The 20210-nt window shown below is 39.4% G+C and overlaps 1 protein-coding gene across 3 annotated transcripts in view; it reads right to left on the bottom strand.

The window, feature by feature from the left end:
* NRXN3 (neurexin 3) overlaps nt 1-20210 on the bottom strand; it is an 826423-nt gene that overhangs the window by 29245 nt on the left and 776968 nt on the right. For all 3 annotated transcript variants that reach the window (XM_026048287.1, XM_026048285.1, XM_026048284.1), the window contains one exon: nt 12689-12764. In XM_026048287.1, the coding sequence (XP_025904072.1) occupies nt 12689-12764 (76 nt within the window). The remainder of the gene's footprint in view (nt 1-12688; nt 12765-20210) is intronic.

Here is a 20210-nt window from a genome sequence, read left to right as displayed (position 1 = left end):
AAATAGAGAAATAGAAAGGAGGCAAGGTGATAACCCCTTTGACGTGATTATAAGCTTTGATATCTTATGATCAACGAGTGTTGAAAATTGAAGTAGAATACAATTTAGTGTTAGCCTCACCTTCAGATATGGCACAGAATTAAATGGGCCCCTGTCCATATCTGACACTTAGCTGTATTTCCACAGGCTGCTTCTGACCCATGCTTGCTAATTTTACACTACTCTAGGTACACTACTTTTTAAAAAGAACTACTACTGAATTCCACCACCAGCAGGGCAGGCTGTTGCCCAGCATCTTTTCCTCCCCACGTGAATTAACATCTATCTTATTAAGAATGACCTTAATTTTGCTCCTACTTTGTTCTCTTTTGCTGAGGATCATTCCTGTTTGATGACTGCACAGTAGAGACCTGCCAGGCTCAGACCATCTCTGGAATTTCAGCCTCCATGGCAAAACCAGCTACTTTCCAGAAGGAACACACTGTATTTCTTGCTGCTCTACTGAGGTATCGTTTCAGGTGTTATAGTAGACTAGTTATCTAAGGTACCTTCAGGTCAAGGCAGGATGATCAAAAGGAATATACTGTAAAAGCCTTTATGAACAAAACAGCCTTTCTATCTGTAGATACTCAGTGTGGTTTCTCTTAAACAGTGGGCTTCTGCAATCCCCCATGAGATGTACAGACACTACCTATCTTCTGGACACCAGACACCTCCTTCTTGTCTCAAACTAAATAATCAATTCTAATAGATACTTAAAATCCTAATTTTCATTTGCCTGTGATGCCAAATCTTTTCCTGAGTCATGTGCTACTACTGAATGTGTCACTGGCTATTTTTCCTTTCTCTCCCATACATCTTATGAAGCTGAAAATCAAAGCTAGCAGGGATAAAAAGCAAGTCCCAGCAGGTTGAAAATATCATATCTTAGTATTTTAGACATGTGTCAGCTTGATAACACAGGCACAGCACTAGAGGGATTGCCAGAATGTGACAGTGCACATGGCTTCAAGTTCAGAGAACATGTTTATAAAAAGGACTGGAAGGCAATGAGGGAAGGTAGCCAGACTGTTGGCTGATCCTGATATCAGCCTGGATCTTGCACACAAAACTAGAAAAACTTACATCACCTAAGACAGCAGGAAGAAATTGTTAATTTTCGAAGCAAAATTCTGACTAAGATGCAAGTTCAAGTGATGGAAGTGCTGATACCAAAACAACTGTATACTGTAGTTCATTTGTTATACTAATTTACACAGCCTGAGCATGGTTCATTACAGTTGAATGCAGTAACTCTAGGGAAAAACATAATATAAAATTAACATGATATTTGGCTGRTATTTCCTGATGAAAAAGTATTTGACTTTTGTCTCTTCCTTAGTTCCTTGTGCATTTAATTTTAGGGAAATTAAAGTTGCTTTTTTTAGCACTTGGGAAATAAAAGCACATATACAATGATGCAGAATTACAGATTTAGATTTATATGATACAGATTCTATTTCTACAGATTTAGATGAATGTGATTTGCACAAAAAAAAATACTGTATCACATCTTTGTTTCATTACTGTTTCCAGATAGAGCAAAACCAGGATTAGAGTTATCTTTCARTAAACATTAGAAGAAAAATTAAACAAGCCCTCAAAATGCAATCTGTGCTATCATTTCTCTGATAAAGGGTCCCAAATGAGTTTCATGTCTACACTGTAGCCCTTCTTTTGATTAGCAGGCTTTTGGTCTTCCAAAGCTGATAGGAACTGAACAAAATACAATTGTAGCCCTGGAACAGGCTGCCCAGAGAGTCTCCTTCTCCGGAGATCTTCAAAGCCCACCTGTGCCCAGAATGTGACCCTGTGCTCCGTGCTCTGGGTGTCCCTGCTGGAGCAGGGAGGTTGGACTAGATGATCTCGAGAGTCCCTTCCAGCCTCAGCCATTCTGTGATTCTGTGTATTAACTTTTGCTCTTATTCAAAGGAAATTCTTTTGATTCTGACCTTAGGATATGAAGATGCTTACAATGCATCATATCTATCTGTGAAGATTCAGAGGTAAGCTAGGTAGAATAAGATATGGTTCTTTCAAACTATCATCTAAACAATTCAGGAATTAGAGAAGAAATCTTCTGAAAAAGATAGTAGGGATACTACCCGACTTAAGATGATGAAGAAATTATCTTGAGGCAGTGACAAAGCCATTTGAATGATCGTCTTTTCCCTCTTATATGAAGTGACCTTTCGGATGGCAGATCTGCCTGTGTACAAGTGCCTAGAGCTTGAGATGTTGGCAGGCAGGATCGTCAATCAGTAGAAAAGCAAACTCTCTGAACCACTTCTCCACTGACTCCAATCTGTGCATCTCTCATGGTATCTGTAACAGCACGGGCTTCCAAGGACTAAAGTCTCTTTAGTCAATTTGAGGTCTATTTTTTACTGTCATCTTCTCCCTCCCCTTGTTTTTTTTTTGAGTTATAAAGCTAGCATTTTTTAAACACAGATGAGAGAAACAGATTTGACAGTGATCATTTGAGAGAAGAGGCATTGAAATGCACCAGGCAGAAAGTAAAATATGAGCTGTGTTTCTGCCTGCTCACTAGCATTTCCTTGTCTATCAAGGAGAGACACCTGAATATGAAATGTAAAGGCCTGACTATGAATAAAATAAATGAAGCAGAAGGATGATGAATCACCACCATGCCAAGGTTGCCTCTCTCTGCTTCTGTTACCTGATGCTCCTACTCTCCTCAGTCCCCCTCCTTTCGGCATAAGCAGACTCAGAGGCAAAYACTCTACTCTGCCTATTTGACAAAATTACTGTTTAAGCAATTATGAAGCAAGTTTTGCTTGATACTGTTCTTCACCATGAACCTCAGCAGAGACTTTGCCTCAAAATATAAGAAAGAAATGGAGTCTCATTTTCAATTCAATACTATGAATGTTAAGTTGGAGGTGGCCTCAGCGCCAGCTCTGAGGCCATTCCTTCTGCTCATGAGGATGCCCTTGTTATTAGAAATAAAGAACTCTTCACCTTCACCAAAACCCCTGAAATTCCAAGGAGCCCAGAGCAAAACTCCCCCAGTCTCCATGCTGAGGTCAGAGAATTACCTTGCATGTCCTAAATTCACAATAGTGCCCTAAGAAAGAAGACAAATTCTCTGGTTGCTACTAGAGTTGACTGGAGAAAAAAGAAAAAAAGAAAGTAAAAGGAAGATGCTGGTCAACAATACCACTTCCTTTTCTTTGGGTTCACTTAAAATGTTCTGACTCACAGYACAATTTCTGATCATGTTTGCTCTTGATAGGCAGAAAAGGAAGAACAGCAGCTCCCAGAAGAACAAAAGAGGTTTCACAGCATCCCTGTTTGAGAACGCCCCCCATTCTCCTCACTCTGTGCTTGAACATTATTTCACGGCAGTGTCTAGGATTTGAGTGCCTTGTAACCAGTGGAAATCCCATGCTTATCCTCCTATATTTGGAGGATTAACATACTTATTAAATTAAAATACTGTTAGGTCAAGCAGTCAGATTCTGTCAAGTTAATGACAAGATAACRTGACAACGTTCTCCTTTCATCTCCTGTTACTTTTACAGATGTAGGTCTGTACTTTACAAAAATGTACAGAAACGTCATTGTTTCAGTGGGAAACCATGGCAGGTGAAGGTAGAACTTAGAACAAACACATTAACAATTAGATAGCAAGTTTGTATATTTGTGGCAGTTACTGTCTTATTTATTTATTTAGTGCTTTGCATAGCAACTTGAACCTGAATAGCAAAGTTCATTAAAATATTAATTAAGTCTCCCTCTTTCCCTTCACCTCCATCTCATTTGGCTAAGTAATTTACCTTGCCTTACAGGTAGGAAAATGAGCAATATAGATGCAAAGTCACAGAAGGAATCAATAACTGGGAAGGGGATATGGGAGTTCAAGCTTTTCATCATAGGCTCACTCCCAACTCGCTCCTTGCTCAGTGATAAACGTCACAAGAGCTGAAGTCAGCAGCCGGTCCCCAGAGAGAAAACGAAGGTGCATTAACTACTTCAAGTACCACAAATCCATACATATTCTTAGTGGGGTAAAATAGGATGCAACGGGATATTCTACAGTGCATCTGGCAGGAGCATCAGCCTTGTGCTGGTCAAGGCTTCACAGAGGCTACCGAAGACTCACAAAAGTAACTGGTCAGCAGGACAGGGCAGCTCATCCGCAGCCCAGGGGTTATTGTCCCGATCACCAAACACTTGATTTAATCATCACGATACTCCCGCTGCCCTGGAGGCCACCTGGAACTTCCTGAGGCAGAAGGAGCAAAACTCAGATTGTTCTGCTCCACCACCTGCACTGGCACCTGTTGCTTGAGCTAAAAAAAAAAAAAAATGCAGTTTTTTTTTCACTCTTTAATATAGGGTTTGTGATACCCAGCTGGACTGCTCCAGTCCATCTGACAGAGGGCAGCATTACACAGAACCATGAACTTGCTGATTATAATTTTATAAGCAGTTGATTTAAGCAATTTTCAAGAATAAATATGTGTTTTGGGAAGAATTAATCTTTGTGAAAAAAATGTAGAGATCTAAAATCTAAATCTTGCAAGCTTTAAATATTGATTTGTTTTTGCTATAATAAAGTTAATAGCATTCAATAATATATCTCAGATCTCAAACAAATTGAGAAGAAAACGGAACTGAGCATAAGACGTTTGGCAATTATGGTTTAAAGAAATGCTATTTAGTTCTGTACAAGCACACTAACCATATATCTTGGTAAGAACAGTCATACTGAATTCTTCCACACTGCAGATCTGAACATATTCTATCATTTCCCTCTTCTGGTAATTTTTAGACTAAATGGGTAAGCTTTCTCTTGGGCTCTATTGAGAAAAGTTTCCAGATTTCTCATCTCCCCTGCAGAATATATTAATTTCTGCAAAACAACTGGAATTTTAGCTGTGCAAATGGTATAAGTAAGTATGCTTTTTGTTTGTGATGTCCTGAACACTATGTGCAAAGATACTGACTGCATCTTCCCTCACTAACACGAGCTGAACCTCTGGTGCAAGCTGAGGTACCCTTACACCCTGAGGACCTCAGTGTCACTAACAAGGCTATTCCATCCAGAAAGAACACAATTAATGATACTGCAGAATACAGCACTGTACAAGTCAAACAATGTTTTTTTCTAAATAACATTTTAAACGTAAGCTGCTACCTAAAAAACCAGCTTGGTTCCTTGTGCCTTGCACATTATCACATTTGTAGAAATCTGGAAAGCAGTCAGAAATTCTGTGCGTTATCCACATGGCTAAACAGACTCCAAACACCTTTTCAGAAGTGAATTCAAGTAATACAGATTTAGAGCAGAAAGACCATTTTTCCTAGCGTCAGCAAAAAGGCAGACATCACATAGTGACAAACAAAAGTATCCCATGGAATGAGGCTGCACCATTTTCTGCAGCAGTGTCCTAAGCACGAATGTTCTGTGAACTGTGGATTTGAGAAATACATTAATAGAGATATCACCTCAAGTGCATGTGCACAGTGATAGTCCTTTCACAGGACTATCTTTCCTAAAAAGGCCTCTGTCTTTTAGAGTTAAAATACAGCCTTCAACTTATGTAGCCTTTCCTCGAGCCTACAGCACAGGTAATAAAGGTTCTTAGTCTGAAGTGAACTCCCTGCAAAGCTGATCACATACAAGAAGTTGTTCTAGCTTTACGCCAGTAAACCTTTCCTAAGAGTGGAATGACAGCAGAGCTTAGACACTTTCCAGCTGCAAACTTGGTCCTTCTTGAGAAGCTATGGGGACACCTTAATACCCCTAGGGCTGGTAGGCAGGTCTTCATTGGGACCCCCCTCGTGGGAAGGTAGGGAAGGGGGTGAGGGGAAGGGGACGGGCAGGAGAGCAAGGGAGGGCACACCAGCTTACAAACAGAGAACAGAATCACACACCAACACGGGATCAATGGACTCCAAGACACACTGACAAGACAGATGGACACGGACGAGACATAAGATCGCTACTGAGAAATTAAAAAAAAAAAAAAAAAAAAAAAAAAAAAAAAAAAAAAAAAAAAAAAAAAGAGCAAAAAAACCCCATAAAATAAACTAGATACATAATGCTGGGGCTGCTCGAAGCAGCCAATGGTACTGGCATAACTCTTCCAAAAAGAAGAAATTATAATCCAATCAAAAAAATTAAATGAAAACCATATCCCCCCAAACCATACACTACAGACTTTCTTGGTTAGCCTGAACGCGCAGCTCTGATGAAACACGAGATGGCATCATCACAGCCCATGCACGGGTTAATGAAGGCCATGGTTAGTTCAACCAGCTGAACTACAGCATGCCACAAAAATGATCTCGCGCTGACCCAGAACTAAAAGATACAACAGATACTCTGCATTGCAATAAAATTCTTTTTATGCCATCTGCAGTTGGTAGGGAATTTCTATGGAGTAAATATTCCTGGGAGAATATAGCGGAAAGGGGGATTTTTGTTCTTCTAGATTTTTTTTTCTCTAAAATTATTTTAAAAAAATAAAATAAAAGGGGAAGAGAAAGGATAGTGTCAGCTTAAAGTATTCTAAAAAGATTGGGAAGAAAGAAAAGAATAAAAAGAAAAAAGGAGGAAGAATCTTCATTCTTTTGCACACAACTTTCTTGGGATGCCTTTTTATCTGAACATGTGGATATTTTAAGGATGGCAAGAAAAGATTTTGTTGCCTTTATTGGTTTGCAGATCTATATCTCTTTTTTGAGATGAGTAAATCATTATTGTGTTGGAAGAACTCCAAAAAAATACAAATCGAAAAGTACAGCAATGATTTTAAAAATTAAAAAATAGCAGTATGGCACCACTGCGAGCCAAAAAAGGGAAAAAAAAAAAAAAAGAAACTAAAATATCAATCACCAAAAATTCATGCGGCACAAGATGAGGTGAAACGACAGAAAATGTTCTTCAAATATATACAATGCATATATCTATCTATATATACACAGAGCAGGTGTGTACATATTGATGGATATATCTGTATAATTTTTTTCCCTGGCCCACCCTTCCCCAAGGATAATTGGTAGATGAAACTACTGATTAAAAGTGAATAATAAAGGAACAAAAGAAGGAAAAAAACTCTAAAGAAAAAGAAATTAGCGTGCTTTGTTCACGAAGAAAAAACAATATCATGCATCTGTCCACATCAGCGGATGCTAGGGTTAGATGAAGGCATGAATTTCTGTGTAAATATGTGATCGGATGAGAGGGGCTATTGCTGATATTGGTCATATATTATCTCAGTATATGCACAGATAGATACATATATATTTATATACACACTGCGCATAGTGCATATATAGATAAAATATCCTCATGGGTGGGGGGGTCTTTCGAGCTCATATAAGAAAAGATCAATATGCTGAAAACCAAACTCAATAGAAAGTCCTAACATAAAAAAAAGTAAATAAAAACACCTGCAAATTGTCTGCATGATTGATTGGTAAAACTTGTTTTTTTGCTTTTCTTTTGGCCACAAGGCCATAGCTAGGAAATTCCACCAGACAAGCGTTGCTCCTACCTGTGAGCAGGTCTGTGCAGCAGAGTCCTCAGGGCCTGCCTGGTTTTCAGCCTCTCATTCACCCTGGGAAGGGGAAACCTGCTTCTTGGTGTACTCTGAAATATGTGGCCAACTTTAGTGCCCATTCTTGTTGCGGGGACAGACTGGGAATTACTGAGGAATCCCCTGGTTGCTTCAAGCAGGTGGGTGCAGTTTGTGGAGGACAAGAGGCAAGCCAGTCCTCTTACTTCCTTTAACCAAGATTTTTCACTTCCAGCGTGCTGCTTTTCATACTGTGCTGTCTGCTTGCAGGCTCTTCCAAGAGACAGTCTGCTTGTTTTCTGCAAATAAATCTGGTGACCCTGGCAGACACCCTGCTCTGCAGCACCGGGCGCACGATGGCTCTAACACATAAATCAGGAGACTGCAAGTGGATGGGTGCAGACCAACAACTGATAGATACAGAGAGCGTACCTACAGCCTGTCTCTTGTGTATGTGTGTATGCTGTGGAAAGCTGCATAATGTTCAGTACAAAGAACTATATACTTTGGCATTTCTACTGAGTGTTTTTTATTGTTCTTGTTGTTTTTTGCTGTTCCCAGTCCCTCATGGAAAAGGCTTTTTGATCTGATTCCACCTGATTCCACCGTTTCAGCCTCATGATATTATAAGCTTTCAGGGAAATGAAATACATGGGATAAATTTCCCTGGTGGGGAAAAAAAAAATAACATAGGGAATTGAGCTAGGCTGATAGGAAGGAAAAGCTGACACCTACACCAGAGAATTGTAGGCCGTGTCCAGCCAGGGAGCTAGAGAGTTTAAATCACACATCATATCAAGAGGTTATATTACAAGATTCAGATTTATTTGTGGGTTTCTGGGTCTCACTGTTCTGCCTCATACAATAAAAATTCCAAGCTGCAAGTCCAACTAAGTGCCCAATTACCAACATTTAATTCAAGTAGTACCAGAGAATTACACCAAAGGAGATGCTTAATGGGAACAAAGGTAAAGGTACTAGGAGGCAAGAGCAGCTTTCAGGAACATAACTGTCATGCTCATGGCCTTGAGGTCAGAACTGAGCGGGTTCTCTCACATACTGGAAAGAGATGAATCATTTCCTTATCCAAGATAGCACAGTGGATCAAAACACTGCAACTGTGTGGGTTCAAAAGCGCAGAGTCGAGACACGGGGCTCAGCTTTCAGGAAGCAAAGTATTTATACCTCAGATCTCCCCCAAATAGGCCAAACCAGATTGTCCTAATAATAGCTGATAAAAGCATCATGTTTCTGACACGGAAACTGGAAGGTTTTCAGACATATATTGAGACAAACTATATTTGCATAGAGATACGAGAGGAACAGTTCTATGCATCACGTAAATGGTTAGTCAGGATACAGGAACAGTTTCATGCCTGTGTAGTATTAATTCTGGGAGATATTATGGGTATCTAGACTCTTGTGCAGCAAGACGAACACTTTTTTTTTTTCATTCTTGAAACTACAAAGATTTCCTCTTTATTGTGTAAAATAAAGGTGATTTTTAGATTCATAACCGTCATTGCCACCACTTGTTACTGCAAATCCTGATGCATATGCTTTTAGAAAGAGAAGGACTCTAAGCTGAGTAATTGGGAGAGAATTCCTGTGACACCAGCTCGTCTTTGCACGCGCACTGACTACTCTGCAGAAATCATTTTCGCAAGAGGGACACAGAGGTGAAAGCAGCCTGCTACAGCAGAAAGCTAGCTAGAAAACCCCCAAAGGAAGCAGAGTGAGGAAACTTCCTTTGCACTGTCTTCATTTGAAGCAATGCTTGTATTTGGATGCAGATGGTATATGCTTACTGAGATTCGGGTTTTGGATTCGACAGACAGATTTAAGTGGCAGTAAGACCTGGCAAATGGCTCTCATCAGGTCTTTATCCTCAAATAGGATACGATTTTCTGTCTTTTGATCTATCTTTGAGTACACTGAAACCAGAATCTTCAAATGGACTCTCTGATCTGGGACCAAATCCAAAGTAGTATTTTTAGATCTGGGGATTGGATTCAGACCCATATGATATCTGAAAGCTTTTGATTTGGGGTGACATTGTTAGCTGCCCTCGTCTTGGTTATTGCACAGCAGGTTCACAGTGATGTGTATTATATCTCACAGCTGCAGCAGTGAGTTCAGTAACCTTTGCATTACTGGACCATAGCACCGAGCCTGATGGAAGACCAAGTCCTAGTGTCTGGCAGGAACACAAGAGCTTTAAAAGCTACACGTTATCAGAGCAACAAAAAAGGGGCCTGCACTGGGCTACATCATTTAATTTCTAATTTGCTGCAAAAAGCAAAGAGGCAAGCCAGAAAGCAGTGTAAAATTCACTGACCTGTCAACAGAATAGGAGGAAGCAACTTTAAATGGGCCCAATTAAAAAGAAACAAATAAGCCTACACACTAGAAAATACAAGGAAAATAGTCTGGCTCTTTTCTTTCTACAATGCACACATTCAAGTACCAGATCTTGGCATACGGCCAGAATCCTGACTTGGCTGGTGAAGAGGAAAGACCCTGATACCTACTTTAGTCAACTCAGCATTGCCAGATGCTGATAAACCAGGTAGGATTGCGACAGAGCTCACAGTGGATCATACTGTTGAGAGAACATTTCTACCCTCCCTAGACACAATGAGAATGATGATAGCAAGATATGCAAAGAAACCAAAAAGAGCATCATAAACCCACTACCTTTTCTTCTTAAGAGGAAAAAAGAAGCGAAATTTATGCTTTAGCAGGCAGCAAGGATCTGCATGTCACAACTTCTTCTGGCCGCTTTGCACACCACTGCCTTTTGGACAGGAAACTTCAAAATATAAAAGGGCAAAACTCCCCAGCAAGCACCATGCACTTGACCATTTTTTTTTTTTACGTATCTGTTTAACTTTTCTTCTCAGTGTCGCATTAATTCCTAAGGAAAGCTGCACATTCCAGTGGCTCACATGGGCCACCATCCTGCGGAGTGGGAATAAGGTACAATAAAAACTACTGGGTGAAATTTTCAAGAGCATCTAAGTGGCTTAAAAGTGTATCTTCAGTGGATTTTCAATGAATCATATTCTTCCAAAGGGCAGGTATTCAAATCTGTGTAGGCACTTAGAGGCGGAGAGGGCAATGCTTAGGAGGATTTCCAAAAGCAAGTCATTCTTAAATCCAATTTGTACCTGTTTGTAGCTGTAGCTATTTAAATGTGTCAGAAGGGAGATATTTTTAGCCTGGCAATGTAGGCTCTTGAGTCACTCTGAAATTTCATGCTAAGCATTTTGCTTTACCAGGTTTCTCCTCAAACTTTAATTTTTTCACTGGCACTAAAAGCTGAAAACATTGCTATTAGAATTTACAGCCATTGAAGTAGATGTAATTTCTGTCTTGAAACATCAATGACAAAAACATACAAAAGGAGGAGTCTGGATCTCATTTCCTCCTTTAATTGAAATGCTTGGCAAACAATTAAAAAAAAAAGCTATCGTCTTGAAACCTAAGTGAAGCTTTAATGAAATGGTTCTTACTCATTCATTTGAGCATCAGTTGTGGTACATTAGTCCTTTTAGTATGGTCCTATAAAACTCATGCCTCATTTTCATAGTAATCCGTGTGCTGGCGTTTCACTACTGCCTTTATTTAAGATCCCAACAAGCTTCCCAGTGCCCATACTGTTTAGGTTCCACAGTCTTGTATTATTTGGACTGCTGCTCTCCCAGGTGAGGAGTTCAGAAACTCATAGACATCAGTGAAGGAAGGGAAGGGAGTAGGCTGAGCTGTTAGTTAGCATCAGTTTGTGTGTCAGTTCCTTCCTTGCTGCCTCCCAGATATCGAGAATCGGAGGACCATTAGGCTGTGGAAGTTCCCAGCTACGAGGCAATGCCAATCAGAAGTTACTGCAGACCAAGTTCTACCAAAAAATGCAGGCATAGTATGATGAGTAGAAAATAAATATGAAAGCACTAGCCCTCGGTGAATTTTAACGTTATTACTGTATTCATCAAATAGCTTCAGGAAACTAGGAACACAACATTTATAAACATTTCAGGGGATTTTTTTAAAGCAAAATATATATATCCCAAAATAATAAAACAACGTAAAAACAAACAAAACAAAAATAAAAATAAACTATTTATGTTTTGCCTTTAAGGACAAAAGACTCTAATCAATCTCCCTCCTCTTTTTTTTTTTTTTTTTTTAAATGTACACAGAAATTCGATGATATCTGTTCTCTATTATAGAAACGCTTAACTCATGGCAAGCCTCCAAAAAGAAGACTTGAAAAAGCCTGTAAGAAATAAAATAGACTGCAGTTGCCTGCTGGATATCACATCATATATCTCACCAGAAAGAAAAGCCATCAATTTATCAAAATGTATCTGGATCGAAAGGGTAAGTTGAGTCAGTTCCATACGGCCAGTCCGTTTGACTCTTTAATGGATACATTTTGAAGCATCGTTGCAGATAACATGGTAAGACCTCCTACTAATTTTGTTGCGTCAGACCTTTATTTTGTTGTTCTCCAATTTCGTTGGGCACACAGAAAACAAAATTAGTAAAAACATATTACCATGTTAACTGTGTCCCAAATCCCATGGACAAATGTATACTTCTACAGTCCATCCTGAGAGCAATTAGTGATGATCGAGCAATACTAACAATCCGTTGTTGTTTCACTTTCATGTCACTCATATTTTTCCAACGCTCACACTCCTCACTTCACAAAACTTTATTTTTTGCTGCATGTCAAACTGATATTTCTACTTCCGCACTGAGCCAGTGAAGTAACTGCTACATATGTTAATTATTAATTACCTGGGATCAGTTTCAGGAAGTTTGCCTTTTTATTAAAACACCTTTATACCAACTAAATAGTGACTATATATCCATGTTTATCTGTTGTCAAGTCCATGGGATCTGATGCTTGGCTGGTTAGTTTTTATTTTATATAAAGTGTATATATACATAATATATATACACACATATACACACACATATATATACATATAAAAATATATATGTATACATCCACACACATATAAATATATGTATGTATTGTTTTTTGCAAATGAAGTAAGAAAGCAAGCAAAACCAAAACTGACCTGACTTACCTGTACTAGGTTCACAGTCAATGAAGTCTTCATCATCACTGGAACATTCAGCTGACGAAACGATGTCATCCGTGGTCTAGCATGTCAAAGCAAACAGAACAGAGGGAAAAAATTAAGAAACTTGCTAGTAAAGAGGCTGTTAGAGACACAGGGAAATATTCTAGTACGGAATGTTTACTTTCTACCTTTTAAAATATTTAAGTTATACCAAGCACTGCAGGTATGCCTGCGTAAACGCGCCCTCCACGGAGCTGGATTCCCCTCGTGGAGGAATATAGCGCTTACGCTGGGCTCCTGAATATTTCAGGTGCGTGCAGGTGCAGTGCCCCTTTCACGCTGTTGAAGCTGGCAGGTGCACGTGCTGCGCTGCCAAATGCAGCGAGTGCCAGGGGCTGCGGGACCCGCTTCAGCAGCCCCGGGACCCGGGTCCCGCTGGGCTCATCTATAAATGCCAGTCGTGTAGGGCCAGCCAGCAGGCTCCTACTGAGAGACTGAGTGTATGAGGCACGTGCAGGTTGAACATCAGGGAAAAAAATAAACAAGGTAACTGCAGAAGAGAAGCACCATTCAGGTTAGGCAGAATGCACCTCTTGAGCTGAAAAATCTTTTAAATTTATCCAGCTAGAGTGCATCTGTTGCAGTGTGATGTTCTGCTGCAAGCTCCAGGTCTTCCCAGCATACAGGTCTGCCTACTTGCTTGCCAAGTGTTCAAGGATTAACCTGAGTGTGACTGCACTGGTAGGAGAGAAAGCCTGGCTCCACAAGGCTTAAACCAAACTGTCTGTGCACAGCTTTTACAAGTTTCATTCCTTCCCATTTCCAGCTGGTAATCTTTTTTATATTAATTTTTTTTTTTTTTTATTTTTTTCCTGCTGCTGGACTAATTAATGAGCAGCATGTACTGCAGCATGTTAGAAAGGAACGCAATTGTGTCTCTTCCCAGCAGCAACTCCTGCCTCTAATTGCTGCAATTAGTTGAATTAGTAATGCAGACCATTAGGGAGAGTCTGTGGCAGCCTCTGGACACAGGTTAAAACATTCCTGCACACAGCACAAAATTACCCCAGTTCAGCAGCACCAGCTCAAACTACAGCTTCTGCTCAAACTGCCTCCCTTAACAACTGCAGAAAGCCTGCAGAAAGCTGCCTGCTGCACTACGCAGGGGAATCAGGGGGATAACCCCTGAAACCAAAAACCTAAAACGTTCTCTGCTCGGTAGGAGATACTGCTCAAACTGGTGCTCCTGGGGAGCAGAGCAGCTAGACCTGTACTCTACCTTGTGCTTCGTTTCTCCAGGTGAATCCTCCCTGGAATCTCACATCATGACAAGCCTTCCAAATCCTCATTCCTGGGAAAGACTCCCGCTTTGAATAAGGTCTCCTTTTAAAGTCAGCTATGACTGCCTCCAAAACGCTGAGGGCTCCCATGCATCTCCACAGCTGTGTTATGAGCTCCTAATCTTTTCTTTAGCCCCCTCTGCTTTTGTGCCAGCAAGTCTCTCTCTCCCCCTCATCAGATGCTTCATTTTGTAAGAGGAAATATTGGAGTAATTCCATGATAAATACTTTCATGGGGAGGCAGGATAAAAAAGAAACGAAGAGGATATGTACAGATAGGAATTAATGTTAATTTTTGCATCCTCTTCCACTCACAGAAAATGGAAGATCTTCCACTGACAGTGGACCTCTTTCCTAATATGAACTGGCTTTAAAAGTTTGTCTATTTAGCAACAGATCAAGCAAGAAGGAATACACAAATGTAGATTTACTTTCTATAACTCTTCATCTTAGCATGTATAGTTTATGAAGCATTATTTATCAAGAACATCAAATGAATTTATTACTTGTACAATGATCACATTCTCCAATGGTGAAACACATTTGTCCCTTACAAGAAACTATTTTTAATTGCACCACTGAGAAGAAATTTACATTCACATAATGTTCACATAATATGTGAACAAAACCATACAGCAAGAAAGATTTTAAAGCAGGTGAAATGTAGCTAGTGAAACTGGAAATATAGATTACAGATGCCCAAAAACACTTGTAACACTTGCATACTTGTCAAATACAATACTCAAAAAACCCCCCAAACTTATCACTATTAAAGGACACTGCTTAGACAATGCTGGACTCTTGCAACTTTTTCACTATTTCCAGTTTGAGAATATGGATTTCCAATCTGAGAACATGGATTTGATTTTGCCCTTGAAAACTTGAAAATTTGACAATTCACAAGAAGGATCTTGTAAAGTAAAACCAATAATTTGCTTGCAGTAGAAAATAAACACGAAAATTACAACAATGTGTGGTTGTCACTTATCAACTGATACAGCTACCCACCTATTTTCCTACTTTCTTGCTCACCTATAAGGGCTTCATGTAGCATTAACTTCTAATCTCCCACCCAAAACTATATTTGAATAAGTTGTTCACCTGAAAACCTTGTTTTCTCCTCTTTCTGTTATTAGAGACTTCATATAAAACCATAAACGTAACAGATTCAGAACAAAGGTATTTCTTCACCTCATTATTATTATTCTTTTTTAATCTACGGGATCCTTGCAATATCATATTGGTGGGCGGTAGAAGGTTAGCTGCGTTAAAAAGTGGTGGGCTAAATTAAAGGTAGAAACAAATCCACCCAGAGCTATTAAATACAGCACAGTCAGCTTGGAAAGGCTCTGTGCCACAGGCACTGAAGCCCAAAGTATTATTCCCTATTTGCTATTTTCCTCTGCAAAATCTGTACGTAGTTTGTGTTGGTTCTGGAAAGAGAAGGGCATAAACACCAGACTTGGACAAAATGAAAAACGATGGTGCTCAGTATTCCCCAGCGCTGCCAACTCTGACCTATATCTGCACTTTTCCACAACTGGTTCCACACTTGATACTATCAATTAATCTCTGTCCTTATCTCCCCACTTCCATGGCATGCTATTTCCCCAGATAGTCAAGTTTTTCTTGCACTGTGGCTGTTGATTGTCCCAGGCTAGTGGTTTTGTATATATGAGTGCTAGAAAACAGAGAAACCTCCAAAAGTAGTGTTGGTGTTTAGACTTATGTCAAGGTCAGTAATGAGATTTCTAGAAACCACATAAGAGATAAGTACACTAATCTGTCTTGCTATTTCGTATCTGGTATTTTTAATCTCAGTACCTTCCATCACCCTTCATCACTAACTGATTTTCCAGTCCCATCACATATTGGTTTTCCATGCACCTTCAGCTCAGATACCAACATCTGAATTATCCCAAAGGAATAAAGTTATTTGCAGAGAGAAGCAGCAGCAAATTCCCGACAACAGAAATAGAGTTCAGGAATCCTCCAGAAGTCAATAACATCTCGTAAATGGAATATGCTCCTTTTCCTTACCATCCTGTAACTGAGAATCTTCCCTGGGTGATTATTAAACTTCCCCAAGACAGCACAGGCCAGCGAGCAGTGGCCCCACAACTGTCCCCCACGAGCAACTCACTGCAAAGCATTAAGCAAAATCAGCTATTCCATTTCAGTTCCCATTCCCCATTTTTGAATTGGGGCCAATTATACCCACCCATGGCCCCCAGGAGGGATAAGTGGATTCATTCTTTAATGTCCGTTCAATGAGCTGAAGATGCTAAATGCTAGATTTTCTCACGCCTAGACAACTAGATGGTAATGAAACTTCTCCATATGCTGTGATGGAAGTGATAATTGTGTTTTCAGTGGAGAGAAACACAAGAGAGAAACTATCTTCTGTATATTAGCTAAATTCTATATTAAAAGTAATAATTCATACTATACTAAAATATGTATTTCATTTTTTTTTTAAATCCCAGCTTTGAAATGGCTTGGCCCTGTATTAAGGGCCATAAAACTAAAGATAGGTATTATAATAACTTTCAATAAAATATCTCTCTGGCAGGAACCCTTTTTATTCCTTCCTCTGAAAGATTTTTTATGGCATTTATATTATTATTTTTTCTCTCCCTCTCTCCAATGTTTAATGAAATTGCTTTGGAACAAAACTGGGGTAGGAGAAAGTGCTAAATGCTGAGTGTAGCCTAGAGGATTTATTGGCATATTTACCTTTAATTTTTTTTTTTTCAATTTCACCGAATTGGTTCACCATTCTTTCAATAAATTATTAGTTCTGTAATCACCTCCTCCTAATTATTCACTCTAACAGCCTCTTCAATCTTGCCATCGTGATGGTTCTGCATCTTTGTTCATTACTCTATATATCACTAGTGTGGGATGTAAAGCGTAAGGGAAGTTGAGACAACATAGTAAGACCTAGTCAAGACAATTCCATTCCCTTCCAATCTTTCCAAATGCCCATAGTCCCAATTTATGCCTTAGATCCATAACCTTTGCTCCTTTGTTCTATACAAAGAGACAGGTGCTGAATCTTCCTCTTCTCCAAGTGCTAGGTTTTTTCAAAACCTTGCTCTTTGGGTGCACCACTATTTGACAGACATTAAGCATACAGGATAAAATAAGTCCTGCCACAGAACAGCTTTATGAAATTATAAATAACACACCCAAGAATGATGGAGTTCTCACTTCCAGTGGGAAAGAAAAGACAAGGACCCATAAATTCAAACCCTGCAGACAAATTGCTCCGAAAGTACATACTTGGCAGTTGCTTCACTCTGTAAAGTAAGATTCAATTTTCCTACCTGCCTTTCATTCGAAACTCTTCTGCACACCATACACATTACTTCCAATTCACCACTATCATTTGAAAGGCAACACTTAATGTTTTGGTGTAAGAAAAGTTTAAATCTCCTTGCCACCAAGGAACCACAATTTGCAGTCACTGCTGACGTGGGACCACTACAAAATGCCGGGCAAAAAATATCTTCCCAACACCAGGGAAGTACAGTACCATTTATCTTAATAGTGGTATTTGCCTTTCACACCTAAAACGGGCTGAGTCAAAATTCAACATTTTTTTCCTTAAATCCAATCACTTGGATCTTTCCTCTGCTCCTACACTATTAAAGTTTCTAAATTTAGAAGTTGAGCTATTTTATAAGTAACTCAAATATGTTACAAAATATGGGCAATGTATGACGGAATATAGGGAACCCAGAAAAGTCAACTGATAGTGATGCTGTTCTATCTATCAGAAATTAAGTTGTTCATTTAAGAAAAAAAACACCCTCAGGATATTTTCTGCTTTGCCAAAAGATGACAGCAGAGGAAGTATCTCAGTCTCATTAGGCATCATTTCTATCTCGATCGTACTTTGGTAAGCGAGCTTTTTTAAAGAACTTGTATTCTGTTCATAATATTACAATCATATAGAAATTCTTCACCTATCCCTTATGTTTGTTTCTCACTTTCTGTTTAATCTTGCAAAATACCCAGCAGTTCATCATTGTATAAAAGACCTGAGATATTCTGCCTGGACAAATTCAAGCTAGTACATCTCAGTGGAAAGAATCTGCATACAAATGGGGAAATATTTCAAATGCTGCTCAAAACATAATGAGGTATTATAAAAGAAGGTGCAATTTGGGACTGTATAAACTATCAAAGACAGTTCTGGATTTGCTATCAGTGGCTAAAGGGTTTTAATCCTCTCCAGCTCTTTAGGATTGTATGGGACAGTATGTTCTTCTGTACTGCAGCACTGGCACAGCCATGAAGCTGCGTGAGGACTTTGCACCCCACACATCTGCACTGAGATCGTGTCTGCCTCTACAAAGGCAATGCATCAAAGAACACAAAACTAATAATTTTCTCCATAGGGCTTATTTGAGGTGAAAGTTTAAACAAAAGGGCCAAAGTCTCTGTTGGTTTGAACTGGTATTGATTTCAACCAGGCTGCAACAATTTACTCCAAGAGAACACAGCTCATTATGTTTAGTTTTGGGCAATTTAATGCCAAAAGATTTAGAGCAATTGGATGCAATTCAGAGAAGAGCCACTGAAATGATGAAAAGACTGGGGAGATTTATGAATGACAGAGGCTTAGCAAAATTGACCATCAGAGCTTGGTTTAATGAGGACTGATGCTATGATAAATATCTACAAGTATCAGAAGGATATAATAAACATCAGTAAGGAAGATGAACTATTTAAGTTCAGAAACAGTAGTGGGTAAAATTAAGCCAAAAAAAATCAGGATGACTTTCAGCAAGAAAAATCTCACCAGAGATCTCTGCTAACTGTGGAGTAGTTTCCCCAAGGAAATACCAGAGACCACCAGCAGTAAGATAAAGCAGTCACCCAAACCGCTCAGATAGGAATGTTATTGGTATACGATCCAAGGGGAAAAGATATTGACCCATTTATCTTCAGCCAAATCTAATTCACTCTAAATCAATCTGCTATTTACATCCCATCCCTATCATGATGTAAAATAAACACATTATTAGACATTTCTCTTCTTTCCAAAGTGAGCAGCAGAGCTACCCAGCTGAGCGTTCTACTGTACTTGGAAGACTATTGCTGCTGTAGACCTTTCCAAACCATATGAATAAATCCCTTCTGTGGGCCAAGAGACCCTGTCTCGGTGGGAGCTTGTTGGTAACCAGCAAGCATGTGCCCCTCAACCTTATTCCAGTGTTAGTGAAATTCCTGGCTTGTGATCCTGGCTGGACACAAAAGCTGATTCGCTGTCAAATCATTTCATTAAGTAGGGATCATGAGAGAGCTACTCCTGTACCAAAATCAGCCATTTGTCTCTTACTGCAGTGCACAAGAGATTAAAAAAAAGTCAGTTAAAGATGACAAAACAAAAACCAATGCCCCCTCCCCACCTCCAATTGTGCATCAATGTGTACAAAGAGCCTTGAAAGCTGAATTAGTCCTTTGAAAACCCAAAGCCTGTCTCAATAGAATCAATAGTTCATTAAGACTGTGAAGCCTCTGCCTCTTCTTGACCACATTTGGTTCCAAATTTCAGGGACTTTGTTCTATCCTGAGGCTGTGCAAAGACAATGAGGAAAAATCAGTGTTTCTGCCTTTTGTTTCCCTGTGTTGGCAGTGGGAAGGGAGAAGATGTTGTGAGGGCTGTGGGCAGAGGGAAAATGAGAAGGGAGGGCAAAGAGGGGAGAAAGAAAAGTGCGGAGGATTAATCCATCTGTTGTTCAAGGCACTCTGGCAAGGGAAACAGAAGTATTGAACCACAGCAGCTTAACCCAACTTCAATGTACCTTCCCAAAAGCAGCAGAAATGTAATGCTACGTGGTGCTCTGCTGATAAGCAAATCCCTCTAAACCCTTTCAATTTATTTCTTGGCCTGAAGAAATTACGTATTATTTAGGAGCTAAATAAATAAATAAATAATCATCTTCAGGAATCTAGATTGGTTGTTTATTGATTATATATGCACACAGAGGCACTTGCTTTTCTGTTTCTTTCATTTCCTGATAGAAAAGTGCTCCTTCCCATCTCATTTGGTGGAGGATCAATTGTCAGTTTTTTTTTTTTTAATCAAATTGTTTAGTTTAACTCTCAAGATTTGCAAGAGTTTTGGACTAGATTGTAAAATATAAATTCAGGGCTAAAATACACAAGAAACA

Source organism: Nothoprocta perdicaria, unplaced genomic scaffold, assembly GCF_003342845.1.
Source record: "Nothoprocta perdicaria isolate Ctin4 unplaced genomic scaffold, notPer1 scaffold_53, whole genome shotgun sequence".
Lineage (NCBI taxonomy): Eukaryota > Metazoa > Chordata > Aves > Tinamiformes > Tinamidae > Nothoprocta > Nothoprocta perdicaria.
Note: the sequence above shows the minus strand (reverse complement) of the source record. Positions and strands in the feature narration are given on the sequence as shown.